Below are 24,135 nucleotides of genomic sequence, written 5' to 3'. Positions count from 1 at the left end.
TACACTTTAGAATACTTTGGAAAAGGTTCAACATTAAACACATCTTTATGTTCTTATCTCTATCGTTCTTTATCTTAACTTCCTGTCAAGTAAACATGAATTAAGGCACTATCATTTCCTCATTATAAAACACCAGCATCAAACAGGACAAGGTTGTCACTCTTCATCAGTGAAGCATTTTTACAGACACCATCACACCAACCATCACCATATCATCTACTCTGCCTCATCATACTCATTCCTTCCTCAGTTCACCTCATCCAGTTCCCTACTACATCCAAAACCAACAGAATTAACTACAAACTAACTAGTACTACATTACATGTCAAATTACTCTCTATACATGGTTCTTGTGCATTTTCTGCTGATGTATCCTGAGGTAGCTCCTCTCTCCCAAGTGGACATTCAGGTGCATCTTCAGCTGGTCCTGGCGAGAGATACTCTCCTCACACTGGGGGCAGCTGTAGGGTTTTTCCCATGAGTGGACTCTCTGGTGCCCCCGTAGGTGGTGCTGGTGGGTAGTGCTGAGCGATTACTTACATTTTTATGACGGATTAATACCAAATATCAATCTTAGATCATGTATTTTTTGACTAGCAGCAGATCAGGCTTCCCATCCTCCATGTCTACTGATTGCGAGAGATACAGAGTGAGAGGATGTTGGATCAAGAAATCTGATATAAGCATCCTGCTATGGAGCATCTTCTGATTGGGCAATGAGGAATTGCTATGAGTGCTATGCAAACATGTTAGTTGATTTCATACTATGCAACGTGTACATTGATTTGATCATTTCAAATTCTTTAATCGTTTGATAATTCAAAGACATGGTCCCACACTTACAGATCCACAAAAGCAGATTTTTTTTTTTTTTTGCTGAAATACGATGGCCAGAGCTTACCATGATGTTGTACAACGATTTTCATCAATAGGTCCTCATTTTTGTCAAAGTATGACATATTTGGACTTGAAATAGAAAATCCTCAGTGAGACTGTATGTGGTCCAGTGCTGCTCAGCTGGTTCCTCTGTGGGTTCAGGAGGAGGTGTAGTCTGGTTGTCCTCCATGAACATGGTCCCCTCAGGGTTCCCCAAACCCTTCTCACAGCCCTCTTCCTTCACCAGTAGCACCTCTGGTCCATCCTCCTCCTGGAAGAGACAGGTGATGCAAATTACAGACATACACTCTCTCAGGTACGTACACACACACTGATAATAAACACACTTTAAACGTAGTGTTTACCCATCCACACTACATTTGAGTCCTATACTGTAGTTATAGAATGACTTCATTGTTGTTAAACTGATTATGGACATAAATAAGATGTTGTGGGTAAAAATTGTCAAAAGTCATCATCAGACAAACCTGACTAAACTATTTTGACATGTACAGTAGGTGTTTGTTAGTGTGTGGGTATGTGTAGGTATATTTAGTAAGTGTATATTAGTTATAAAGTGCTCTTGGGTGTAGGCAGAATAGGGTGAGATCAGATTTGATGTATATTAAAGACAGTTTCAATGAAAGTCTTAGAATGAAAAGTCCCATTTTGTGTTTATTAAACATAAACAAGTGTTAAATACACCATATGAAAACCACACATACACGTCTCAACTAAAAATCTGCATAAACTTGAAAAACGTAATTAATTTTCTCATTAAAAATTAGGTAGTTTAATGGAAGTAATGAAATAGGCATTTGGAAACATCATATAGCCTACACTGTACAAACACAATATGTAACAGACTATTTAGGCTTATACATCACACAATGTCTGGATGCAATATTCTACCCAGGAATATTCAACACCGAAATCTGTTACTCTCATTATTTCAAATTCATCTGTGGATCTTTTCTGCTGACAACAATAAAAATTATTATTTCTCTTTAAGGCAGGGTTTGATGTAAACCTCAGAAGCTATGGAGTGGAATGTTACCTTCTATGTTATAGAGTGGAATGGTTTTTCTGCTGGTGTATCCTGAGGTAGCTCCTCTCTGAGAACCTCTTCCTGCAGTGCGTACAGGCGAACGGCCTCTCTCCCGTGTGGACTTTCAGGTGCATCTTCAGCTTGTCCAGGCGGGAGAACCTCTTCTCACACTGTGGGCAGCTGTAGGGTTTCTCCCCTGTGTGGACCCTCTGGTGCCTCTTCAGGTCACCAGACTGGGCAAAGCACATGTGACACTGGTTACAGCTGAAGGGTTTCACCCCTGTGTGGAATCTCTGGTGAATCTCCACCTTTTGAGGACAGCTGAAGCCTTTGCTACAGAACATGCAGAGGAACCGTTTCTCTTTACTACTGTCTGATGTTGCTCCCCCTCCCTGAGCCTGGGCTCTAGCGCTGTCGTTTGAGTTCAATACCTGATCGAAAAGGTTGTGTGAATCGGAAGGTCCCATCGATGTGGACACTGGGTCCCGATCCCTGAGCGTGTGTAAAGGGGAGTGGGTCACGTCATTTGGAATTGTCTCTAAGCTTTCCCTGTAATCTAAGAAGTCTCTGCCTTGTGAGTGTCCGTCACCTAGGTGACTATCCACATTCCATGTGGGAGAAGCGTCACCCTCCACTTTCACAGTCACTTCATCAATGACTATAACCTCCCCTTTCTTATCTAGGCACCCTTCAGAGAACACACTACTACTGTACCGGTTCCAGTCCCCTCTAGACAGATTAGTTTGCGTCTCTAATCCCAAGGATATATTGCCAGGGTCCATCTCTGTAGAGTAAGAACAAGACGGATCCTCAACGCCAGTTTCTATCGCATTACCATCTTCACGGGAATGAAGCGTCTTCTGGCTCTGGTGAAATACCGTTAAGTATTCGGAACCGGGAGCAGGAGGACAGCCGAGTGGCACCAGCCCCAGTCTCTCTGGGTCTGATCTGTGGTCAGTTCCTGTGTGTAATAGCCTGTGTGTTTCAGTTAATGTCTTGGTGTCGGTCTCTGACTTGAGGGCGGAGTTCGGCATTCCACTGACCTCCGTGATGCGGTGTCGGATCCTGGACTGGGTAGGTGATGTGGGGTCCTCTGTGGCTACAGGGGGCACTCCAGATGCTGCTCCAGTCTGGATGTCTCTGCTGTGCCATGGGTCCTCTTCTCCTTCAGACCCCTCCTGCTTGACCAGAGACAATTCTCCAGGACCTGCAGCCTCTGCATCTTCAGACTGACACATGAAGAGAGGAGTTTATTACCGGTACATGAGTTGAATTGGATAACAATGTCAAAAGGAATGCACTCTAACCTCTATCACGATTACGTGCTGGCTTGAGGTTTCACTCCCCTCATCAACAGTGATTGGTTGGTCATCTCTCCATGTATTGTGTCCCGCTGGCTTCACAAAGCTCCTGTAGCCTCCAGTGAGATGTCCTTCACCTGAGAGTGATTGGGGGAAAAGAGGTGGTTAGGTTAGCTACTGTCAATGCTCAACAATATACACTGCTCAAAAAAATAAAGGGAACACTTAAACAACACAATGTAACTCCAAGTCAATCACACTTCTGTGAAATCAAATTGTCCACTTAGGAAGCAACACTGATTGACAATACATTTCACATGCTGTTGTGCAAATGGAATAGACAAAAGGTGGAAATTATAGGCAATTAGCAAGACACCCCCAATAAAGGAGTGGTTCTGCAGGTGGTGACCACAGACCACTTCTCAGTTCCTATGCTTCCTGGCTGATGTTTTGGTCACTTTTGAATGCTGGCGGTGCTTTCCCTCTAATGGTAGCATGAAACGGAGTCTACAACCCACACAAGTGTCTCAGGTAGTGCAGCTCATCCAGGATGGCACATCAATGCGAGCTGTGGCAAGAAGGTTTGCTGTGTCTGTCAGCGTAGTGTCCAGAGCATGGAGGCGCTACCAGGAGACAGGCCAGTACATCAGGAGACATGGAGGAGGCCGTAGGAGGGCAACAACCCAGCAGCAGGACCGCTACCTCCGCCTTTGTGCAAGGAGGAGCACTGTAGGAGCCCTGCAAAATGACCTCCAGCAGGCCACAAATGTGCATGTGTCTGCTCAAACGGTCAGAAACAGACTCCATGAGGGTGGTATGAGGGCCCGACGTCCACAGGTGGGGGTTGTGCTTACAGCCCAACATCGTGCAGGACGTTTGGCATTTGCCAGAGAACACCAAGATTGGCAAATTCGCCACTGGCGCCCTGTGCTCTTCACAGATGAAAGCAGGTTCACACTGGGCACATGTGACAGACGTGACAGAGTCTGGAGACGCCGTGGAGAACGTTCTGCTGCCTGCAACATCCTCCAGCATGACCGGTTTGGCGGTGGGTCAGTCATGGTGTGTGGTGACATTTCTTTGGGGGGCCACACACCCCTCCATGTGCTCGCCAGAGGTAGCCTGACTGCCATTAGGTACCGAGATGAGATCCTCAGACCCCTTGTGAGACCATATGCTGGTGCGGTTGGCCCTGGGGTCCTCCTAATGCAAGACAATGCTAGACCTCATGTGGCTGGAGTGTGTCAGCAGTTCCTGCAAGAGGAAGGCATTGATGCTATGGACTGGCCCGCCCGTTCCCCAGACCTGAATCCAATTGAGCACATCTGGGACATCATGTCTCGCTCCATCCACCAACGCCACGTTGCACCACAGACTGTCCAGGAGTTGGCGGATGCTTTAGTCCAGGTCTGGGAGGAGATCCCTCAGGAGACCATCCGCCACCTCAGCAGGAGCATGCACAGGCGTTGTAGGGAGGTCATACAGGCACGTGGAGGCCACACACACCACTGAGCCTCATTTTGACTTGTTTTAAGAACATTACATCAAAGTTGGATCAGCCTGTAGTGTGGTTTTACACTTTAATTTTGAGTGTGACTCCAAATCCAGACCTCCATGGGTTGATAAATTTGATTTCCATTGATCATTTTTGTGTGATTTTGTTGTCAGCACATTCAACTATGTAAAGAAAAAAGTATTTAATAAGAATATTTAATTCATTCAGATCTAGGATTTGTTATTTTAGTGTTCCCTTTATTTATTTATTTTTTTTATTATTTTTTAAATTTTATCCCATTTTCTCCCCAATTTTCGTGGTATCCAATCGCTAGTAATTACTACCTTGTCTCACCGCTACAACTCCCGTACGGGCTCGGGAGAGACGAAGGTCGAAAGCCATGCGTCCTCCGAAGCACAACCCAACCAGCCGTACTGCTTCTTAACACAGCGCGCCTCCAACCCGGAAGCCAGCCGCACCAATGTGTCGGAGGAAACACCGTGTACCTGGCCCCCTTGGTTGGCGCGCACTGCGCCCGGCCCGCCACAGGAGTCGCTGGAGCGCGATGAGACAAGGATATCCCTACCGGCCAAACCCTCCCTACCCCGGACGACGCTATGCCAATTGTGCGTCGCCCCACGGACCTCCCGGTCGCGGCCGGCTGCGACAGAGCCTGGGCGCGAACCCAGAGACTCTGGTGGCGCAGTTAGCACTGCGATGCAGTGCCCTAGACCACTGCGCCACCCGGGAAGCCCCTCCCTTTATTTTTTTGAGCAGTGTATTTATTGACTGTCTAGAACTGGCAAGGATGTAAGGTAACACTTCTCATAACTTCCTGGTATACTATTTATTGATTGTATTATTTTCCATGTGTCACACTGTTTTAATTGAGTAAATAATAGGAAATGCAGTAAATCAAGAATCTGGTTAGAATATGATAATGTGTCTTTGCACAAGATAAGAAATCAGGGGAATTACTTTTTACTATCCAAAAACTGACCAAGACTCAATTCTGGTTAACACATTTGAACACATGTGCGGAGGGGAACCGGGCGACATGTCCTCGCGACATCGTGACGTGTTTTATTACACCGTACGTCATCTTCACGCAATCTCATTGGGCTACTGGACCGAGACAAAGGCCTTTCTAAATTCGATTTGTTTCCGAGTCCTCTCGCCTCCTTTTGAAATAGGCCAAAGGGAATCGAGGAGAGCCGGCGAGGAGATCGAACGTGGACGAAAATGTGCTTGTATGAAATGAGAAGCTGCTTCTCCACAATTTCCATCAGGCAAATGACAGGTAGATCCCAAAATAAATGTGTAATGTGATAAAAACAAATTAAGTTAGCTGCGCAAGACATTTAATTGATAAAAGGATAAGTAGCATATCAATCTTAATGTGTGCATGCTTTTCTCCTCTGAAAGTATAACAGCTGATTCAAAGGGGGTGTGGCAGATTAAGGAAATTTCCATAGGCAGCCACATATAGAAGTGCGATTAGACAATTCCTAAGACACTTTAGTCCTCACCTTTGGGCACAAAACACCCATTGAATTATATAAAAATATGTAATAAATCACTCACAGCCAAAGATAAACATTTTATATCCACCCAATGTCTGCCAGGTTTTGGGATGACGTCGTCGCTGCTACCTGTGCCCACTGAGTTCTTGTGCGCATCTAACGTTAGTCTGTATAAACCGGATGCAACCCAGATATAGACGGTCCATGAATCGGCGTATGTGACCACTTATCAGTTTCCGGATCACGGAAGAGAGACAAAGATTATGGATATTCTGACAAGATACACGTCTCTCCGCCCTAACAATGAGAGTTATTGTCCACAAAGCGGCACGGAGGGCTGTCTAGCTCCCGACTAAACTTTATTTGGATTGGTGGATACGTCTCATTATTGTAATCCATTTTTGAATATTCGATGAGGGTTGTGGACGTCAACCGCCAATACTCAATGGAGATAGAAGGTACGCTACTAGCCTCATGACAATAATAGCCATCTCGAGACGATTCCGATGTAAAAAAAAAAAAAAAAAAAAAGAAGTCCCCCAAAGTTGCCGGGATGTCACGTCGTACTTACACTCGTAACAACTTAAGCATTACGAAGCTTCTATTCGATCAAATAAAGCTCACGTAGAAAATAAGCCATAACATTTTTTGTTGGCAAAATTCAACACTATCACTGACCTCCCTACAAAAACTCCTTGCTTGGTGGGCGAAAATAGTCAAACGCCACCTTCTGGAGGGAGTCAGATTTTCCTCCGAGTTGGGCCTCTCTTCCTCCCTGGGTCTGATGCCAAGCAGTCGCCATATCAAACGGTGATGCAGCCAGTCAAGGTGCTCTCAATTGTGAAGCTGTACTATCTGAGGGCCCATGTTGAATCTTTTCAGTCTTCTGAGGGAGAAGAGGTGTTGTCGTCCCTTCTTCACAACTGGGTTGGTGTTTGTGGACCATGCTAATTCCTTAGTGATGTGGACACCGAGTTACTTGATACTCCAACTACAGCCCCGTCAATAAGGACGGGGACGTTCTGAGCCTCGGTTTCCTGTAGTCCACGATCAGGTCCTTTGTCTTGCTGCCGTTGAGGGAGAGGTTTCCAGGTCACTGACCTCATCCCTATAAGCTGTAGTGTTGTCACGATACCAACATTTTACAAACGATACCAGGCCAAGTATCGCAATACCACAGCAGAAATATTCAGTGACCTAGCGTCCTGTTCGCTCCGTCCCCTCCAACGCTTGTTCCTGTTTTTCTAAACGCTATGCACGTGCTTCACAAAAAACCTGTCACTGATATTACCACTTCAGGAATACACATGCATAATGATCTGCATGTCATTGTGGCAGTAAGGGGAAAGCACTGCATGAAACCTTTACTCTTCAGTTGTAACACACTCACATACTGCTCCCAACTTTAAAAACGTTATGCACAAAATAACGTATCGAGCACCAGAAAGATAATCAATTTAAAAATATATATTTTAGGCTTGCATTAGGTCCATATGAATCCTACCTTGGAAGCAGATCTCATGAGTAGCAGACCCTTTTCCTTTCTTCAAATTTGTCCATGACTGAACAATGTTGTTTGTTATCAAACCAGTAATTATCGGCCCAGGCTTAGTTTAACACGGCCCACGACCTGGTTTGTGAAATTACATCAAATGTGCCCGAAATCGTGGGTCATATTTATTTTTTATTACCATTTGAGCTTAGAGATGAGCAGTTTTATTTGCTGTAAATCTGCACACATGCCCGTTGCAAAGCTGTTTTTCTTCTCTGGCACTGCTGCGTGACAACGAACTTGCAAAGCCTACCCAGACTGGCCTGTGCACTGGTTATACCAAGGATGAAATGATATACAATGTATCAACTTTGCTCACTCTACGAGCTGCTCCAATGTATCAAATGTACAAATGTAACAACAGATAACTGATCAGGGACTGCATCACAGCTAAATTATACTTTTTTAAATGATGGAGGAAGAGATGAGCATGAAGAGCGGACGGAGAGAAGCAGGTAAGTGATGGCTAGAATGGGATGCGGTTGGCTGATTACAAGAGACTAGTTGCTAAATTCCTCTTGCCACTACGCTATATCTGACTGGGTAAATAGCTTTTGAGTTAATGTGGACCCAGTGACTCAGACTTGAGCACTTAAAGTGCCAGTGCCAAAGTCCTGGTCCAACTTCAGCCATAGGGACTTGTGACGTGAGCACAGGGGACTCAAGGTTTAGTGACTCTACTACATCACTGGGCGAAACACTACTCTCTCTCGCTCTGCACTTGTGTGTGTCTTTTTGAGCCGGAATTAGGAATTTACATGGCCAGATAATTCTTATATAATCAGGGGTGAAAGTAGATTTCATTTATTCCCGGTATAGATGAGCTTAATCAGAATTAAATATAAAATCCCTATTAATTCAACAGGATCTCTGTGGACCAAGTTGTAAAGATTTGCTATTTAACCTTTAAAATGTATTACATTTTATTGTGGTATAAACTCAACAAGTCATGTTTTCATCTGATCGGTGGAGGCTCATCATGAGGAAGAGGAGGACCTTCCTCCTCAGTGAATTTCATTTAAAAAAAAAGTTAAACCTGAAAAAAAGTTATCCTTTTAAGATAAAAATTTTCTAAATATATTCACATCTTACCAAATAATTGATTATAAAACACTGTTTTGCAATTGAGGTCTACAGTAGCCTCAACAGAACTCTGCAGGGTAGCACCATTAAGTAGCCGGAGGACAGCTAGTTTCCGTCCTCCTCTTGGTACATTGACTTCAATACAAAACCTAGGAAGCTCTTGGTTCTACCCCTTTCCATAGACTTTCACAATAATTATGACAACTTCTGGAGGCAGTCCTCCAACCTATCAGAGCTCTTGCAGCATGAACTGACATGTCCACCCAATCAAAGGATCAGTGAATGAATCTAGTACTGAAAGCATAAGCGACAGCTTGCTAGCACTGCAGTGCATACAATTAGTTGACTCGGAGAGAAAGACAATAGTTGGACAGTTTTGAACAAATTCATTTCTTAAAAAATGGAGAAGCAAGAAAGATTTTTTTCCTTCTCACTTTCACTTAGGTAGCTAGTTTTGTCTACTCAAAAACACCCATCTCAAACAGAGTGGGATGCCATGTTAGCTAGCTGGCTATGGCTAGCCAACACTGGTTGGTAAGCTTTTGGTTTAAATTTAATGCCACCGGGGCCCGCTAGTGTAACTGCTAAACTGCACTGCATGACAATGATGTAGGCTCTGTGTAGCGATTATGATATGAACGTTTGGCTTGTAAAGGTTTTGTCGCCTGGTCACACAGCCTGGGTCACAGACAGCTGATGTGTTATGCTGATGTGTTATGCTTTGATTATGCTGTTTGTATGTGGCTGCTATGAAAGTGAACTGTGTTTGCGTGTGATCAGGGGTGTATTCATTCCGCCGATTCTGTTGAAAAACTTTTCTGAAACGGAAGCAAACAGAACAGGGATAAACATACCAGAATTTGTACAATAGAAACTCTTGTTTGCAACTGTTGGATTACACCTTAGATCAGCTAGATGCAGGCAAGTGTACAAGGCGGTATTGAATGTGTCACTGTCTGTCACCTTGATTACTCAAATGTTTCTCTCGACCTGTGCACCTACATTGTAAACTTCCATTCTTAGGCTAGGTTGTAGCAACCTCATGATGGGTACAGGGCAAATTTGAGTATCATGTAGTAACCTAAACCTATCAAAGTTACATTGAGCTGGGTGAAAGGAATATGAATGACTGTCACCCAATATGCTATAAAATAAATAAGGCAATGCACAACAGTTTGCTGTGTGTATCAAGAATGGTCCACCACCCGAAGGACATCCAGCCAACTTGACAACTGTGGGAAGCATTGGAGTCAACATGGGCCAACATCCCAGGGGAAAGCTTGGCACCTTGAGTCCATACCCCAACAAATTGAGGCTGTTCTAAGGGCAAACATTTGGAAGGTGTTCATAATGTTTTGTACACTGTATATGTTTGTCATATTTCTGCTGTTGGGAAGAAAATAAGATGTTGTGCAGAAAAATATATGTTGGTAGGACAAGGCTATGCATTTGTACATGGAAGTCAGTGATTTATGTTTACTATAGGTTAATGAGCCAATACAAATGTGATGTGACTAAAATGAAAGGGCATTTAGTTGACAATAACTAGATTAAATCATTCAAACGACAAAAGTGACTTAATTATATTTTATAAGACTAAATGATATGTTTGTCAAAATGAATAGACCATATCTAACATTAACACTGCTCCGCCTGCAAAATGTACCTCTTGCCATTCCTCTGTATCGGTCGAGGATCTTGACACTACTGGGACTGGCGAGGACGCGCTCCCGTGCCACCTTCATTTCCAGTAGCTGTAGTTTCCTCCGCAATGCCCTGTTTTCTTTCTGGCTTTGAGTTATTTCCAAACGAAACACTGCATAGTCGTCGTCTACGATTTTACAGATGTCTGCCACGGCTGCATTTGCTAGCACCTCCATGATGGAGGCTATTTGAGTGTGAAAAACCATACAGTTAGCCATTGTTAGCAGTCAAATTTTGTAAGTAACGCTTGCTAGCTATCAACCAAGTCCTGCCTCCAACGCGAATTAAACACTACCTGAGGTAACTAATGTAATGCTGTGCAGTTAAATTAGTCATATTTTAATGTCCATGGTGTTAATAAACGTGTAAATAACAAAAACGCTTTCGTGGAAAATGTTCTTGGTAACTGTTCACTTCCGTTTACACTGAAGTGAAAGGATCTTATGGGCTGGCGTCATAGTGCAAAGGGTGTGGTTAATTGAAAAAGGTATGCGCGCTGTTCTTTGAAATACGGTACTGCTTATTACAAATCTAATCTCCTATTCATGATCACTATCTTTCAAACTCAGACCAGACTTGTTTAGAAATAGAGTAGAAAATAATGACTTTATTACGTCTAAGTAAGCTTATATTCAGTTGTGTTTGAACAGCTCTCTAAAAACAAGTATTTACACAAGCCTGTTTCAAATGACAAGTTAACAAAGGGTTATTGAGGGGTATGTGATTAATTACCATCTTACCCCAAGACACGATAACTATAATATTTTAGCTAAAGAATAGTTCACAGAAATCCACTGCGTACATCTCAAGCCACACTGCTACAATTTCTCCCCATTGTGGACACTCCTATGTCTGATCAGGCTAGTCAGGAAGGCGAAGCTCTTGTAACATAGTTTGCACTTGAAGGGCTTGTCCTTGGTGTGAACGGTTTGATGCGTCTTCACATAGTTTGCATGGGCAAAGCACTTCCCACATGTGGGGCACGCGTACGGCTTGTCTGAGTCAGTTCTAATGCTCAACTTCCCACATTGTGACGCAACGACACCGGGGGTGGTAGAAGCAGGAGCCACCACACTCAGGTGGTTAGACTTTGAGCTCCCTCCTTGACCTCTAGCCATTGTTTGGGTGTTGTTGGGATTGTGTGCTGTGTTATAGGCTAAGTACCTCTCGTGGTGAACACCCATCGTGACCCTGTCTGTATTTGTTGGGTAACCACGAGATGACCCGGGTCTAGCGTTTCTCAGTTTTCTATGAACCCAGTCACTAGACATTAGATGAGACCCTGAAGGAAAAGACTGATTTGTTGATAGACTACCACCAGGGGGGTCTCCCACCACGCTCTGTGAAGGCTGAAGCCTAGGGTAACCTGCTCTGTTTATCATGGATACTGTGGTGTTTGTATCAAAGGAACAGGAGGGTCTATCTCTATCAGCCCCAGGCCCTGCTTCATCCCTGCACTGAGACTGTGAAGAGAAGGGTCTGGGCTGCAGACTGGATCCCTGACTGGAGCCTCTGTCTCTCTGATGACCACCAGGACTGAGGTTGTTCAGACCACCTGTCCACTGCTTGTGTTCTATATAGTGGTTGTAGTGGAGTCTCTGTCCCTCGCGGTTGGGTCCTGGTTCTGACTCGGAAACGAAGAGTGACGGCTCCTGATCCATGGTCGTGATCCGGCGCCAGGGTTTGTGACCAGCCGCTTCATTTGTCCAGTCTCTCCCGCCAGTAACACTGGATATCAGCAGGTTTTCATGGACTGCAGACTGCAAACAAAGATTGTTCAGAAGAGCATATAAAGGTTTATAAAATAAACTCTTTGTTGTTCACACAGAAACATGACATATTATTAACCACAGTGAAGCGTAACTAACACTGTGATAAAGGTACCTAACAATATGGAGGTATTGGAGTTAATTATATATATATACACACTACCGGTCAAAAGTTTTAGAACACCTAATCATTCAAGTGTTTTTTTTATTTTTTTTATATTTTCTACATTGTAGAATAATAGTGAAGACATCAAAACTATGGAATAACACATATGGAATCATGAAGTAACCAAAAAAGTGTTAAACAAATCAAAATACATTTTATATTTGAGATTCTTCAAATAGCCACCCTTTCCCTTGATGACAGCTTTGCACACTCTTGGCATTCTCTTAACCAGCTTCACCTGGAATGCTTTTCCAACAGTCTTGACGGAGTTCCCACATATGCTGAGCACTTGTTGGCTGCTTTTCCTTCTCTCTGTGGTCCGACTCATCCCAAACTATCTCAATTTGGTTGAGGTCGGGGGATTGTGGAGGCCAGGTCATCTGATGCAGCACTCCATCACTCTCCTTCTTAGGGAGATAGCCCTTACACAGCCTGGAGGTGTGTTGGGTCATTGTCCTGTTGAAAAACAAATGATAGTCCCACTAAGCGCAAACCAGATGGGATGGCATATTGCTGCAGAATGCTGTGGTAGTCATGCTGGTTACGTGTGCCTTGAATTCTAAATAAATCACAGACCGTGTCACCAGCAAAGCATCCCCGCACCACCACACCTTCTCCTCCATGCTTTCCAGTGGGAAATACACATGCAGAGATCATCCGTTCACCTACTCTGCGTCTCACAAAGATACGGCGGTTTGAACCAAAAATCTCCAATTTGGACTCCAAACCAAAGGACAACTTTCCACCGGTCTAATGTACATTGCTCATGTTTCTTGGGCCAAGCAAGTCTCTTCTTCTTATTGATGTCCTTTAGTAGTGGTTTCTTTGCAGCAATTCGACCATGAAGGCCTGATTCATACAGTCTCCTCTGAACAGTTGATGTTGAGATGTGTCTGTTACTTGAACTTTGTGAAGCATTTATTTGGGCTGCAATTTCTGAGGCTGGTAACTCTAATGAACTTATCCTATGCAGCAGAGGTAACTCTGGGTCTTCCATTCCTGTGGCGGTCCTCATGGAAGCCAGTTTCATTATAGCGCTTGATGGTTTTTGCGACTGCACTTTTAAAGAAACTTTCAAAGTGTGCAAAGCTGTGGATATTTGAAGAATTTCAAATCTATAATATATTTTCATTTGTTTAACACTTTTTTGGTTACTACATGATTCCATATGTGTTATTTCATCCATATGGTGTTATACAATGTAGTTAAATAGTAAAAATAAAGAAAAATCCTTGACTGAGTAGGTGTTAAAAGTTTTGACCGGTAGTGTATTAAAAAAAGTCCAAACAGTCTTTGCAATGATACAAAATAACCAAGTTAGTCAGCAGAATCAATGTAGTATTTAATTTAAACAAAATGGCATTAGAATCATTTTTATTGTTCAAAACCATACGTGACAAGTAGAATAACTTCTCACTATGGTAACACTTGACCATTTCTGTAAATCTGGTACCCTCGCTTTGATCAAATACATTTTAGAATACTTAGTTAAAGGTTCAACATTACATTACACAGCTTCATGTCAAATTAATTAAGGCACTATCATTTCCTCACTATAAAACACCAGTATCAACCTAAAGGCCCAGTTTCACTCTCCATCAGTGAAGCATTTTTACAGACACCATCACACCAACCATCACCATATCATCTACTCTGCCTCATCATACTCATTCTTTCCTCAGTTCACCTCATCCAGTTCCCTACTGCATCCAATACCAACAGAATGAACTACAAACAAACTAACTAGTACTATATTACACCTCACGACCCACTGGGCACAAACTGGTTAAATCAACGTTGTTTCAACGTCATTTGTCAACGTATTGTGACGTGGAATCTATGTGAAAAATACTTTGCATTTGAAAAAAGGTATAATCTTTTTTATTTTTACCTTTGAAACAACGTCATCTTCAAAGTAATATCCACTTTAAGAAAAAAATAGGCTAGAAATTTGATCTATCTACAAGCTCTGCTTAGCTTTGATAGTCGTCATTGACTATTACCAATGTGCTATTGTTAGAATGATTGTTGAGAAATGTCCACTTAATAGGTTCACTGTTGCTATTGAAGTCATTCTAAAGGGTAGGTTTAACAGAGCAAATGAAATGTAACCATACTTCATCAATCATATCGTCAATGATGCCATTTACTGTAGGCCTCTAATATAGCATTTGGAAAGTCATCAATGGCTATTGTTTCAATTCAGCCCAGTTTTAAACAAAAAATAGACAATACATATAGGCCTAGAGTTTTCAAGCTTCAGTTGGTTTCAAATGGAATCTATAAATTCATAATAAATGTTGGATTCACATCAACCAAAAATAAAAGTTTAAGAATAAGATTAAATCAAACTATTTAAAATGCATTATTTGATTTAGATCTATTTACAAAATATATACATATGTTGCCAAATGTTTTATAAAAGAAATAAGGCATGAGAACCCGGGAATTATTGTATGATAACTCCCTCCTAAGGGCTGTTTCCCCGGCCCTTGGCTTCGTCTTGGGCATAAGAATAGCCCTTAGTCGGGAGTTATCACACGATAATCCCGGGGTTCTCATGCCTTATTGCTGAAACAACATCTAGGTTGCTAAGAGAGATATCCAAATAGTCATCACCAATTTCAAGTTAAGATAGTTGTTTTATGAGATCGCCAGTGTCTCAAGTATGAGGGCAATTGCACCACTATAGTGCACCACTACAGGACAGCCAGCCAATAGTGGCCGCTAGATCTGCACTATCGTCTAGGATTGATGTGCATTCCCAATAATACACTAGTTTCCCCGTGGACCAGCTTGTACATAAAGCATCCTCTATTCAGGCTGCAAAGGCTTCATTTTCCTCCTTAACTAGCTTTAAATGGTCAGCAGCGGGGGGGGGGGGGGGGGGGGGGGAAATATGTGTACTGTCATAATAAAACAACATTTTCCACCACTATTTTCCGACACCTTAGGATGTTGCACACACTTGGCTGAACGCGGTGGGCAACATCTTAAGTTGTCAGACACTCCCAAGTCATTTGGTTGTGCTATTAGATCAATCACAGTCATAACACATTAAGTTATTGTATAAATAAACAAAATATCTGACAATGTATTCCCATTTTAACTTTAGTGTGATTTTCAAAGGTTGAAAGAGCAGTGATAACACATAGGTGAAAACTGAACCATAAATCTGACACAATTTGGTTTGACTTTTAGATAGTTAAAAGCATAGTGATAACATTGGGAATTCAACAAACTTTTAGCAGTCATTTTGAGTGGGTGAAAATAGGTTGGAATCTCATTGATCAACGTATCTACCAAATATTACCCAATTATCCATGCTGAAATGACATGGTGTACCCAGTGGGTATACAGTATTTGTAGGCCATTGCATTCTCTGCTGGTGTATCCTGAGGTAGCTCCTCTGAGAAACATTCCCCGCAGTGTGTACAGGTGAACGACCTCTCTCAAGTGTGGACCTTCAGGTGCATCTTCAGATCGTGCTGGCGTGAGAACCTCTTCTCACACTGGGGACAGCTGTAGGGTTTCTCCCCTGTGTGGACCCTCTGGTGCCTCTTCAGGTTGGACGATTGGGAGAAACTAGCCCGGCACAGGTGGCAGCCGAATGGTTTCTCCCCTGTGTGCATCCTCTGGTGGATCTCCATCTGTTTGGGGAAACTGAAGGCTTTCCCACAGAATGAACATGGGAAGCGCTTCTCTCTGCCACCGGATCTACTGATAGCGTTACTACTACTGTCATTTGTCAATGGGCTTGTGTACCCATTTAGTGTTGAGGCACTGGCATTGTCTGAGGTCTGGTTTAACAGGATAGTGTGAGGAGAATGAAGGCCAGGTAGTGTCTGAGTTATCGCAGGGTCCATGTTCCAGTTGATAGATCCTATAGAAGGCAGGCTGAAGGCAGCACCTGTTAGGGGGTTAACCTGAGGCACCATCAGTCTCTCTGAATCACAACTATAGGAGCAGGACGGAGCATTGCTAGCCGAGTCAGCGTCTGTTCTCATACGGACAACTCCCCGTCCCCGCAGACCAAATCTACGCCTCGCTCTGGTCTCAGCCAGTCTGTTGTCATGGAGACTAAGTTCAGTTGTTGTTTTGTGTTCGACTGTTTGTTTCTGGTTGTGGTTAACAGTGTTGTTCCCCAGCCCATAGTTGAGGACGCTGTCCCATCCACTGACCTCAACTATGTCGCCTCTAGTCCCGGCCTGCTCAGTGACATTGTCCCCTGGGCCCTTGGTTGCACCCGTCTGGGTCTGGGAATTCAAGATGGCCACCCAGTCTCCTCTGTTAGCCTCCAGCCAACCACCTGCAGGAAGAGGTTAGAAAATAGACTTTACGGGGGAAAAAAATGTCAAGTTCGTACATTAGAATGTGTGGTTTTGTATGTAAACATAAGTTCTATTGATTTAAGAAAAAACTATCCAGGCAAATTTCTAATCACATTGAAGAGCTATTACTGTATGTAGGCTATTTGTATTTCTCCCCTACCTTGCTCCCCCATCTTTAGTCCACTCAGCAGGTCAATGCTCTCTGGACCGTCTTCTATTGTCTCCTCTTTCACTAGCAGCAGATCAGGCTTCCCATCCTCCATGTCTACTGACTGTAAGAGATACAGAGTGAGAGGATGTTGGATCAAGAAATCTGATATGAGCACCCTGCGATGGAGCATCTTCTAATTGGGAAATGAGGGATTGAATACTATACAAACATGTTAGTTAATTTGATTACTTGACACTCTTTAATGGTTTGATCATTCGAAGACATGGTCCACACTTAAGACAAAAATGTATCAAGACCTGGGCCCGTATCTACAAAAGAGTTTGAGTAGGAGTGCTGATCTAGGATATTTCCATATAGTCTTATTCGTTATGATCTAAAAGGCAAAACTGATCCTAGATCAGCACCTCTACTCGGAGAGGCTTAGTGGAATACGGCCTGACCTAATACCATTCAAACAGTAGTTTACAGTGGGCTCACCTCAGTGATACTGTGTGTGGTCCTGTGTTGCTCAGCTGGTTCCTCTGTGGGTTCAGGAGGAGGTGTAGTCTGGTTGTCCTCCATGACCATGGTCCCCTCAGGGTTCCCCAGACCCTCCTCCTTTACCAGCAGCACCTCTGGACCCTCCTCCTCCTGGAAGAGAGAGGTGATACAGATTACACAGACATACAGACATACACTCCCTCAGATACATACACACAGATAATAAACACACTTTAATGATGGATGGGCCATACTTGTGAACATTAGAAACAGTTTATATTCAAACAGTTGCTCCGTCACAAAATGTGCATCAGACAATTAAAATCGTCAATTTACTTGCACGTGATAGAACGCTGCATTGTAGCTGGTCCCATCAGATAATCTGGTATACGTTAGCCCTATGCTAACTTCACCAGATGACTGATTATTTTCTGGAACAGAATTCCACATCAGCCTATCAAAAGATCTTAGACTTTATATTCACCAGCAAATGGTATTTCTTAAAATAGGTCAACCCAGGCCACCAGAGGGATATTTAAAACCTACATATTCAAGGTTGCCTTTTGTTCCATTGGTCTAAGTGTGCCAATATTGCATTGATGCATCCTTGACAAGGCTACTAGCTAGTAGTACTAATGTTAGACAATGTTCAGCAATAAAGATGTAGGAGGATTATACAACATGTAAGTTTATATTCAAAGTCGAAGACTCGTGGTCTTGTCAAATAGTTGTAATTTACCCTTACTGACATCACCAATTGGTGGTGTGATCCACTAAGGCAGTAAGCCCAGAGACGGCAAGGTACGATGGCAGCGAGTTTGAATCCCCCTCGAGGCAAGGATTTCATTTTGAGGAAAAAGTGATCCACTGTGAGCCCTCGACTCAAATAACGCAATGTGAAAAAGTAGATGATTATAAAAACGCATCTAAAACATTGTACATGGAAATGTAGCCTACAATTCTATGTAATATAGCCTATAGTAGTAACAGGCTGTATGTAGCAGTGCCAGTAGCCTGTGTGTCGGTCAGCAAGAGGGACTCCAACAAGAAGCTACTCATAAAATGTTTTGCCTGCACTTCTCTTCACACAAATTAGTGTAGGCCTAATATCTAGCTTCTTACTTTTAGTTGTCTCTATGACTATGGACACCCTGAAAGCACTGAATGGTCTTGTGTTACTACCTTATTAATAGGCCTACGGCGTGCAGTAGGATGCGTTGATCAGTTGATTGACAGGTGTATTGTAGAACAGGGCCGGTCCAAGGCACAAGCGGCATACACCCCATGGCAAAATGTATAGAATTGCAGGAACTTAAAAACTGAAATTCTCTCCCTGCCGTCAAAGGGGGATCATTAAAATGTTTTGCCGTGAGGTGGTGGGCCCCTTCAACTAAATCTCGCTTAGGGCCCCCAAAAGCTAGGACTGTCCCCTGCTTTAGAAGACACACTATGAACTTTCCTCTAGTGTGGATACTCGCCAACGTGGGTTTGAGTCCGGACTCGTGATCACATTTTTTTAAATGAACGAATACTGTTACTGCAATACTGCCATCTGTAGGAGGATAATGAGAGTGCTTGACTTTAAAGTTGCTCTTATTGTAGTGTTTGTTCACCTCAATCTACCTCAACATTTAGAATTGTCTGATGCAGAACTTGTTCCAGGAAATAATGACTGTCATCTGGTGAGGTTAGCATAGGACTAACGTGCGGCAGGTTATCTGATGGGGCCAGTTACAATTTTGTGCTCCCGAGTGGCGCAGTGGTCTAAGGCACTGCATCTCAGTGCTAGAGGAGTCACTACAGACCCTGGTTCAATCCTGGGCTGTGTCACAACCGGCCGGGATCGGGGGTACCATAGGGCGGCGCACAATTGTCCTGGTTAGGGGAGGGTTTTGACCGGGGTAGGCCATCGTTGTAAAATAAGAATTTGTTCTTAACTGACTTGCCTAGTTAAATAAATAACCTACTATCACTTACAAGTAAATCAATTATTTTCATTGGCTAATGCGCAGAAACAGAGTAACTGTTTGCAAGTATGGCCCCGGAGTGTTTACCCATCCCCACTATGTTTGAGTCCTATACTGTAGTTACAGAATGACTTCATTGTTGTTAAACCCATCATGGAGGACATAAATATGATGTTGTGGGTAAAAACAAGTTAGCTAAGATAAGTCAAAAGTCATCAGACCTGACTAAACTATTTTTACGTGTACACTAGGTGTTTGTGTGTGGGTATGTGTAGGTATATTGGTTATAAAGTGCTGGTGGGTGTATGCAGAACAGGGTGAGATTAGATGTGATGTATACTAAAGAGAGTCACAATGAAAGTCTTAGAATGAAAAGTCACATTGTGTTTATTAAACATAAACAAGTGTTAAATATACCATATGAAAACCACACATACACATGTCTCTCTGCATACCTGGCAGACATCTCAACTTGGATGTCTGCCCACCACCTCAAGCTCCACAAGCCGGAACAGCTCTTCCTTCCAGGGAAGGCCTACCCCGCTCCAAGGTTCATGCTCTACAACATCCGTAGAGTACGACCCTTCCTCACACAAGAAGGGGGGCAGGCCCTAATCCATCCAGTTGTCATCTCCAGTCTAGACTACTGCAACTCTCTGTTGGCTGGGCTCCCTGCTTGTGCCATCAAACCCCTGCAACTTATCTAGAACGCTGCAGTCCGCCTTGTGTTCAACCTTCCTAAATTCTCCCAGGTCACCCCACTCCTCGGCCCACTCCACTGGCTTCAAGTCAAAGTTTGCATCCACTACAAGACCATAACGGTTGCCTACAGAGCAGCAAGGGGAACTTCCCCTCCCTACCTTCAGGCTATGCTCAAATCCTACACCCCAACCCGAGCACTCCATTCTGCAACCTCTGTTCTCTTCACCGTCCCACCCCTACAAGGGATCAGCTCCCGCTCAGTCCAATCAAAACTCTTTCTGTCCTGACACCCCAATGATGGAACCAGCTTGCCCCTGAAGCTAGGACAGCAGAGTCCCTGACAAAAAATAAGGCTTCTACCTACTAGCACTGACTTTATTTAGGGAAAATGTACTTGCTACGACTGTGTTGTGGTTGTTTAACCCAGCTTTTTTTTAAATGAATGTATTAACTGTAATTCACTCTGGACAAGAGTGCCTGCTAAATTACTAAAATGTAATGTCTCAATCTGTATGAACATAGCCTACACAAATGCAATATGAAACAGACTTTTTAGGCATATATATCTAGCTATATCTCACACGTCTAGATGCAATGTTCTACCCAGGAATATTCCAACACTGAAAAATGTTAGTCTTACTATTCTAAATGCATCTGTGGATATTTCCTACTGACAATGAAAATGTATCGTTCTCTTTAATGCAGGATTTGATCTAAACTTCAGAAGCTATTGAGTGGAATGGTTACTTTCCATGTTATAGAGTGGAATGTTTTTTCTGCTGGTGTATCCTGAGGTAGGTCCTCTCTGAGAACCTCTTCTCGCAGTGAGTACAGGCAAACAGCCTTTTTCCCGTGTGGACCTTCAGATGCACCTTTAGCTGGTTCTAGTGGGTGAACCTTTTCTGACACTGAGGGTAGCTTTAGGGTTTTCCCGTGTGGACCCTCTGGTGCCTCTTAAGGCTGGACGAGTGGGAGAAGCGCATCTGACACTGAGTACAGCTGAAGGGTTTCTCTCCTGTGTGAACCCTCTGGTGCCTCTTCAAGTCACCAGCTTGGGTGAAGCGCATGTGACACTGGGTACAGCTGAAGGGTTTCTCCCCTGTGTGGACCCTCTGGTGGATCTCCACCTTCTGGATGCAGCTGAAGCCTTTGTTACAGAACATGCAGAGGAACCGTTTCTCTTTACTATTACCTGATGTTGCGCCCCCTCCCTGAGTCTGGGCTCTAGCCCTGTCGTTTGAGTTCAATACCTGATCGAAAAGGACACGGCCGTGTGAATTGGAAGGCCCCATCAACGTGGATACTGGGTCTCGATCCCTAAGCCTGTGTAAAGGGGAGTGGGTCGCGACATTTAGATTTGTCTCTAAGCTTTCCCTGTAGTCTAAGAAATCTCTGCCTTCTGAGTGTCCTTCTCCTAAGTGAGTCTCATCCACATTCCATGTGGGAGGAGCGTCACCCTCCACTTTCACAGTCACCTCATCTACCACTATAACCTCCCCTTTCTTATCTAGGCACCCTTCAGAGTACACACTACTACTGTAATGGTTCCAGTCCTCTCTGGAAAGATCAGCCTGTCTCTCTAAACTGAAGGATATGTTGCCAGGGTCCATTTCTGTAGCGTAAGAACAAGACAGCTCACTGCAAGCCTCTAACACGTCACCTGAATCTTGATGGGAATTAACTTGAACCGCCCTCGAGCTCAGGTTATCGTAAAGTAAATACTCTGAGCCAGGAGCAGGAGGACAGCCCAGTCTCCTCAGCCCCTCTGGTTCTGACCTGTGGTCAGATCCTGTGTGTAAAAGCCTTTGTGTTACAGTTAAAGTCTTTGTGTCTGGCTCTGACTTGAGGACGGCGTTCGGCGATCCACTGACCTCCGTGATGCTGCGTTGGGCCCTGGGCTGTGGTGCGGTGAGGTCCTCTGTGGCTACAGGGGATGCCACTCCAGCCGCTTCTCCAGTCTGGATGTCTCTGCTATGTTGTGGGTCCTCCTCTCCTTCAGACCTCTCCAGCTTGACCCCAGGACCTGCAACCTCTGCAGACTGACACAAGAAGAGAGGTTATTACCGGTAAATTAGTTTAATTGGATAACATTATCTCAGGGAAGTTTCACAAGCTCCGATATGTTTGATATATAAGGATGTACATGTAAGCAAATTAATAGCCGAGGGGAGTCTTTCTGAAAGAAACGGGCCACATTTGATGTACTGCAATTTCTAATGTTACACTATAACACTAACCTCTATCACAATAACATGCTGGTTTGAGGTTCCACTCCCCTCATCAACAGTGATTGGTTGGTCATCTCTACACGCATTATGTCCCGCTGGCTTCACAAAGCTCCTGTGGCCTCGAGTGAGATGTCCTTCACCTGAGAGAGTGATTGGGGGAAATGTGTGGTTAAATGAGGTACTGACAATGGCCAATGCTATATTGTAAACTATTGAAACTGTCTAGGATGTAAGGGATAACTTTTTATAACTTTTTGATATACTATTTATTGTTCCATGCATCATATTATTTTAATTGATTTTGACAACAGGACATTCATTAAATCAAGAATCTGGTAAGAATATGATATTTTGTCTTTGTGCAAGAAGCCTGGTCAAATAAAAAAAAACTTTTCAAGATGGCTAAGTATTGGTAATCAGGGTAAGTATTTCATACTATCCAAACACTGACCAAGATCCAATTCTGGGTCACACATCTGAACACATGCGCAGAGAGGAACCGGGCGGCAGCCTCGGCCTTCTGCAACATCAAAATGTACCTCTTGCCATTCCTCGGTATCGGTCGAGGATCTTGACACTACTGGGACGACTAGCGAGCACGCGCTCTCGCGCTGTCTTCTCTGCGCGCTCCCGTGACACCTTCAGTTCCAGTAGCTGTAGTTTCCTCCGCAATGCCCTGTTTTCTTTCTGGCTTTGAATTATTTCCAAACGAACCACTGCATAGTCGTCGTCTACGAGTTTACAGATCTCTGCCACGGCGGCATTCGCTAGCACCTCCATGATGGAGGCTATTTGAGTGTGAAAAATCATACAGTTAGCCATTGTTAGTTAACGTTAGCAGCTAGCTAGCTAGCTAGATAACATCTATCGTCCTGTCTACAACGCGAATTAAAGACTACCTGGGGGTAAGTATGTGAGGCTATGCAATCAAAGGATTCATATTGAGTTCCATGGTGTTAGTAAACGTCTAAATAACAATAAAAACGCTACCGTAAGAAATTGTTCTTGGTCAACGTTAACTTCCGTTTACACTGACGAAAAAGGGTTTTATTCTTCTCCTCTGGTTTAATGGCGTCCGCAACAATTTTATGTGCATGTCGCCACCTACTGTATGGGTGGATAAGTCAAACGATCAGAAATAAAATTCAACTGTTCAAAATCAACCTGCTTTTCTGTTAAAATCAAACATTCGAATCAGAAAAGAGCCTCGAAGGTCGTGCCATCTTCCAACGACAGTATCCTTGCCGTGCTTCTGCCTTGAAATATTGATGACCCTAATACTTATCAGCCAGAGACACAATGATTTCTTGACACTATCACAGTGCCATCCGTTTTGTCACCAAAGCCCCATATACTACCCACCACTGCGACCTGTACACTCTCGTTGGCTGGCCCTCGCTTCATACTCGTCGCCAAACCCACTGGTTCCAGGTCATCTACAAGACCCTGCTAGGTAAAGTACCCCCTTATCTCAGCTCGCTGGTCACCATAGCAGCACCTACCTGTAGCACGCGCTCCAGCAGGTATATCTCTCTAGTCACCCCCAAAACCAATTCTTCCTTTGGACGCCTCTCCTTCCAGTTCTCTGCTGCCAATGACTGGAACGAACTACAAAAATCTCTGAAACTGGAAACACCTATCTCCCTCACTAGCTTTAAGCACCAGCTGTCAGAGCAGCTCATAGATTACTGCACCTGTACATAGCCCATCTATAATTTAGCCCAAACAACTACCTCTT

At 43.7% G+C, this 24,135-nt stretch overlaps 2 protein-coding genes across 5 annotated transcripts; both read right to left on the bottom strand.

Annotated features, from left to right (window-relative positions):
• Positions 1–1,060: 1,060 nt before the first annotated feature.
• Positions 1,061–11,029, bottom strand: LOC129841256 (zinc finger protein with KRAB and SCAN domains 1-like). 3 transcript variants are annotated; one of them, XM_055909445.1, is made up of 4 exons: positions 10,545–11,029; positions 3,232–3,362; positions 1,934–3,153; positions 1,061–1,147 (listed from the first exon to the last, which is right to left on the bottom strand). In XM_055909445.1, the coding sequence occupies exons 1-3, from the start codon at positions 10,798–10,800 to the stop codon at positions 1,942–1,944; spliced, it is 1,599 nt and encodes a 532-aa protein (XP_055765420.1). In that variant the 5' UTR covers positions 10,801–11,029; the 3' UTR covers positions 1,061–1,147; positions 1,934–1,941. The 3 variants fall into 3 exon arrangements, with proteins under 3 accessions (XP_055765420.1, XP_055765419.1, XP_055765421.1); XM_055909444.1 differs by lacking the exon at positions 1,061–1,147 and having other exon boundaries at positions 1,532–3,153; XM_055909446.1 differs by lacking the exons at positions 1,061–1,147; positions 10,545–11,029 and adding an exon at positions 6,305–10,513 and having other exon boundaries at positions 1,532–3,153.
• A 93-nt stretch (positions 11,030–11,122) lies between these two features.
• LOC129841243 (zinc finger and BTB domain-containing protein 24-like) lies at positions 11,123–23,443 on the bottom strand. 2 transcript variants are annotated; one of them, XM_055909417.1, is made up of 7 exons: positions 22,937–23,443; positions 22,407–22,537; positions 22,041–22,208; positions 17,498–17,650; positions 17,009–17,120; positions 16,699–16,826; positions 11,123–12,342 (listed from the first exon to the last, which is right to left on the bottom strand). In XM_055909417.1, the coding sequence occupies exons 1-7, from the start codon at positions 23,217–23,219 to the stop codon at positions 11,401–11,403; spliced, it is 1,917 nt and encodes a 638-aa protein (XP_055765392.1). In that variant the 5' UTR covers positions 23,220–23,443; the 3' UTR covers positions 11,123–11,400. The 2 variants fall into 2 exon arrangements, with proteins under 2 accessions (XP_055765392.1, XP_055765393.1); XM_055909418.1 differs by lacking the exon at positions 11,123–12,342 and having other exon boundaries at positions 13,839–16,826.
• Positions 23,444–24,135: the final 692 nt, after the last annotated feature.

Source organism: Salvelinus fontinalis, chromosome 42 (assembly GCF_029448725.1).
Source record: "Salvelinus fontinalis isolate EN_2023a chromosome 42, ASM2944872v1, whole genome shotgun sequence".
NCBI lineage: Eukaryota > Metazoa > Chordata > Actinopteri > Salmoniformes > Salmonidae > Salvelinus > Salvelinus fontinalis.
The sequence above is the reverse complement of the archived record's forward strand: the minus strand, read 5'-3'. Positions and strand labels throughout refer to the sequence as shown.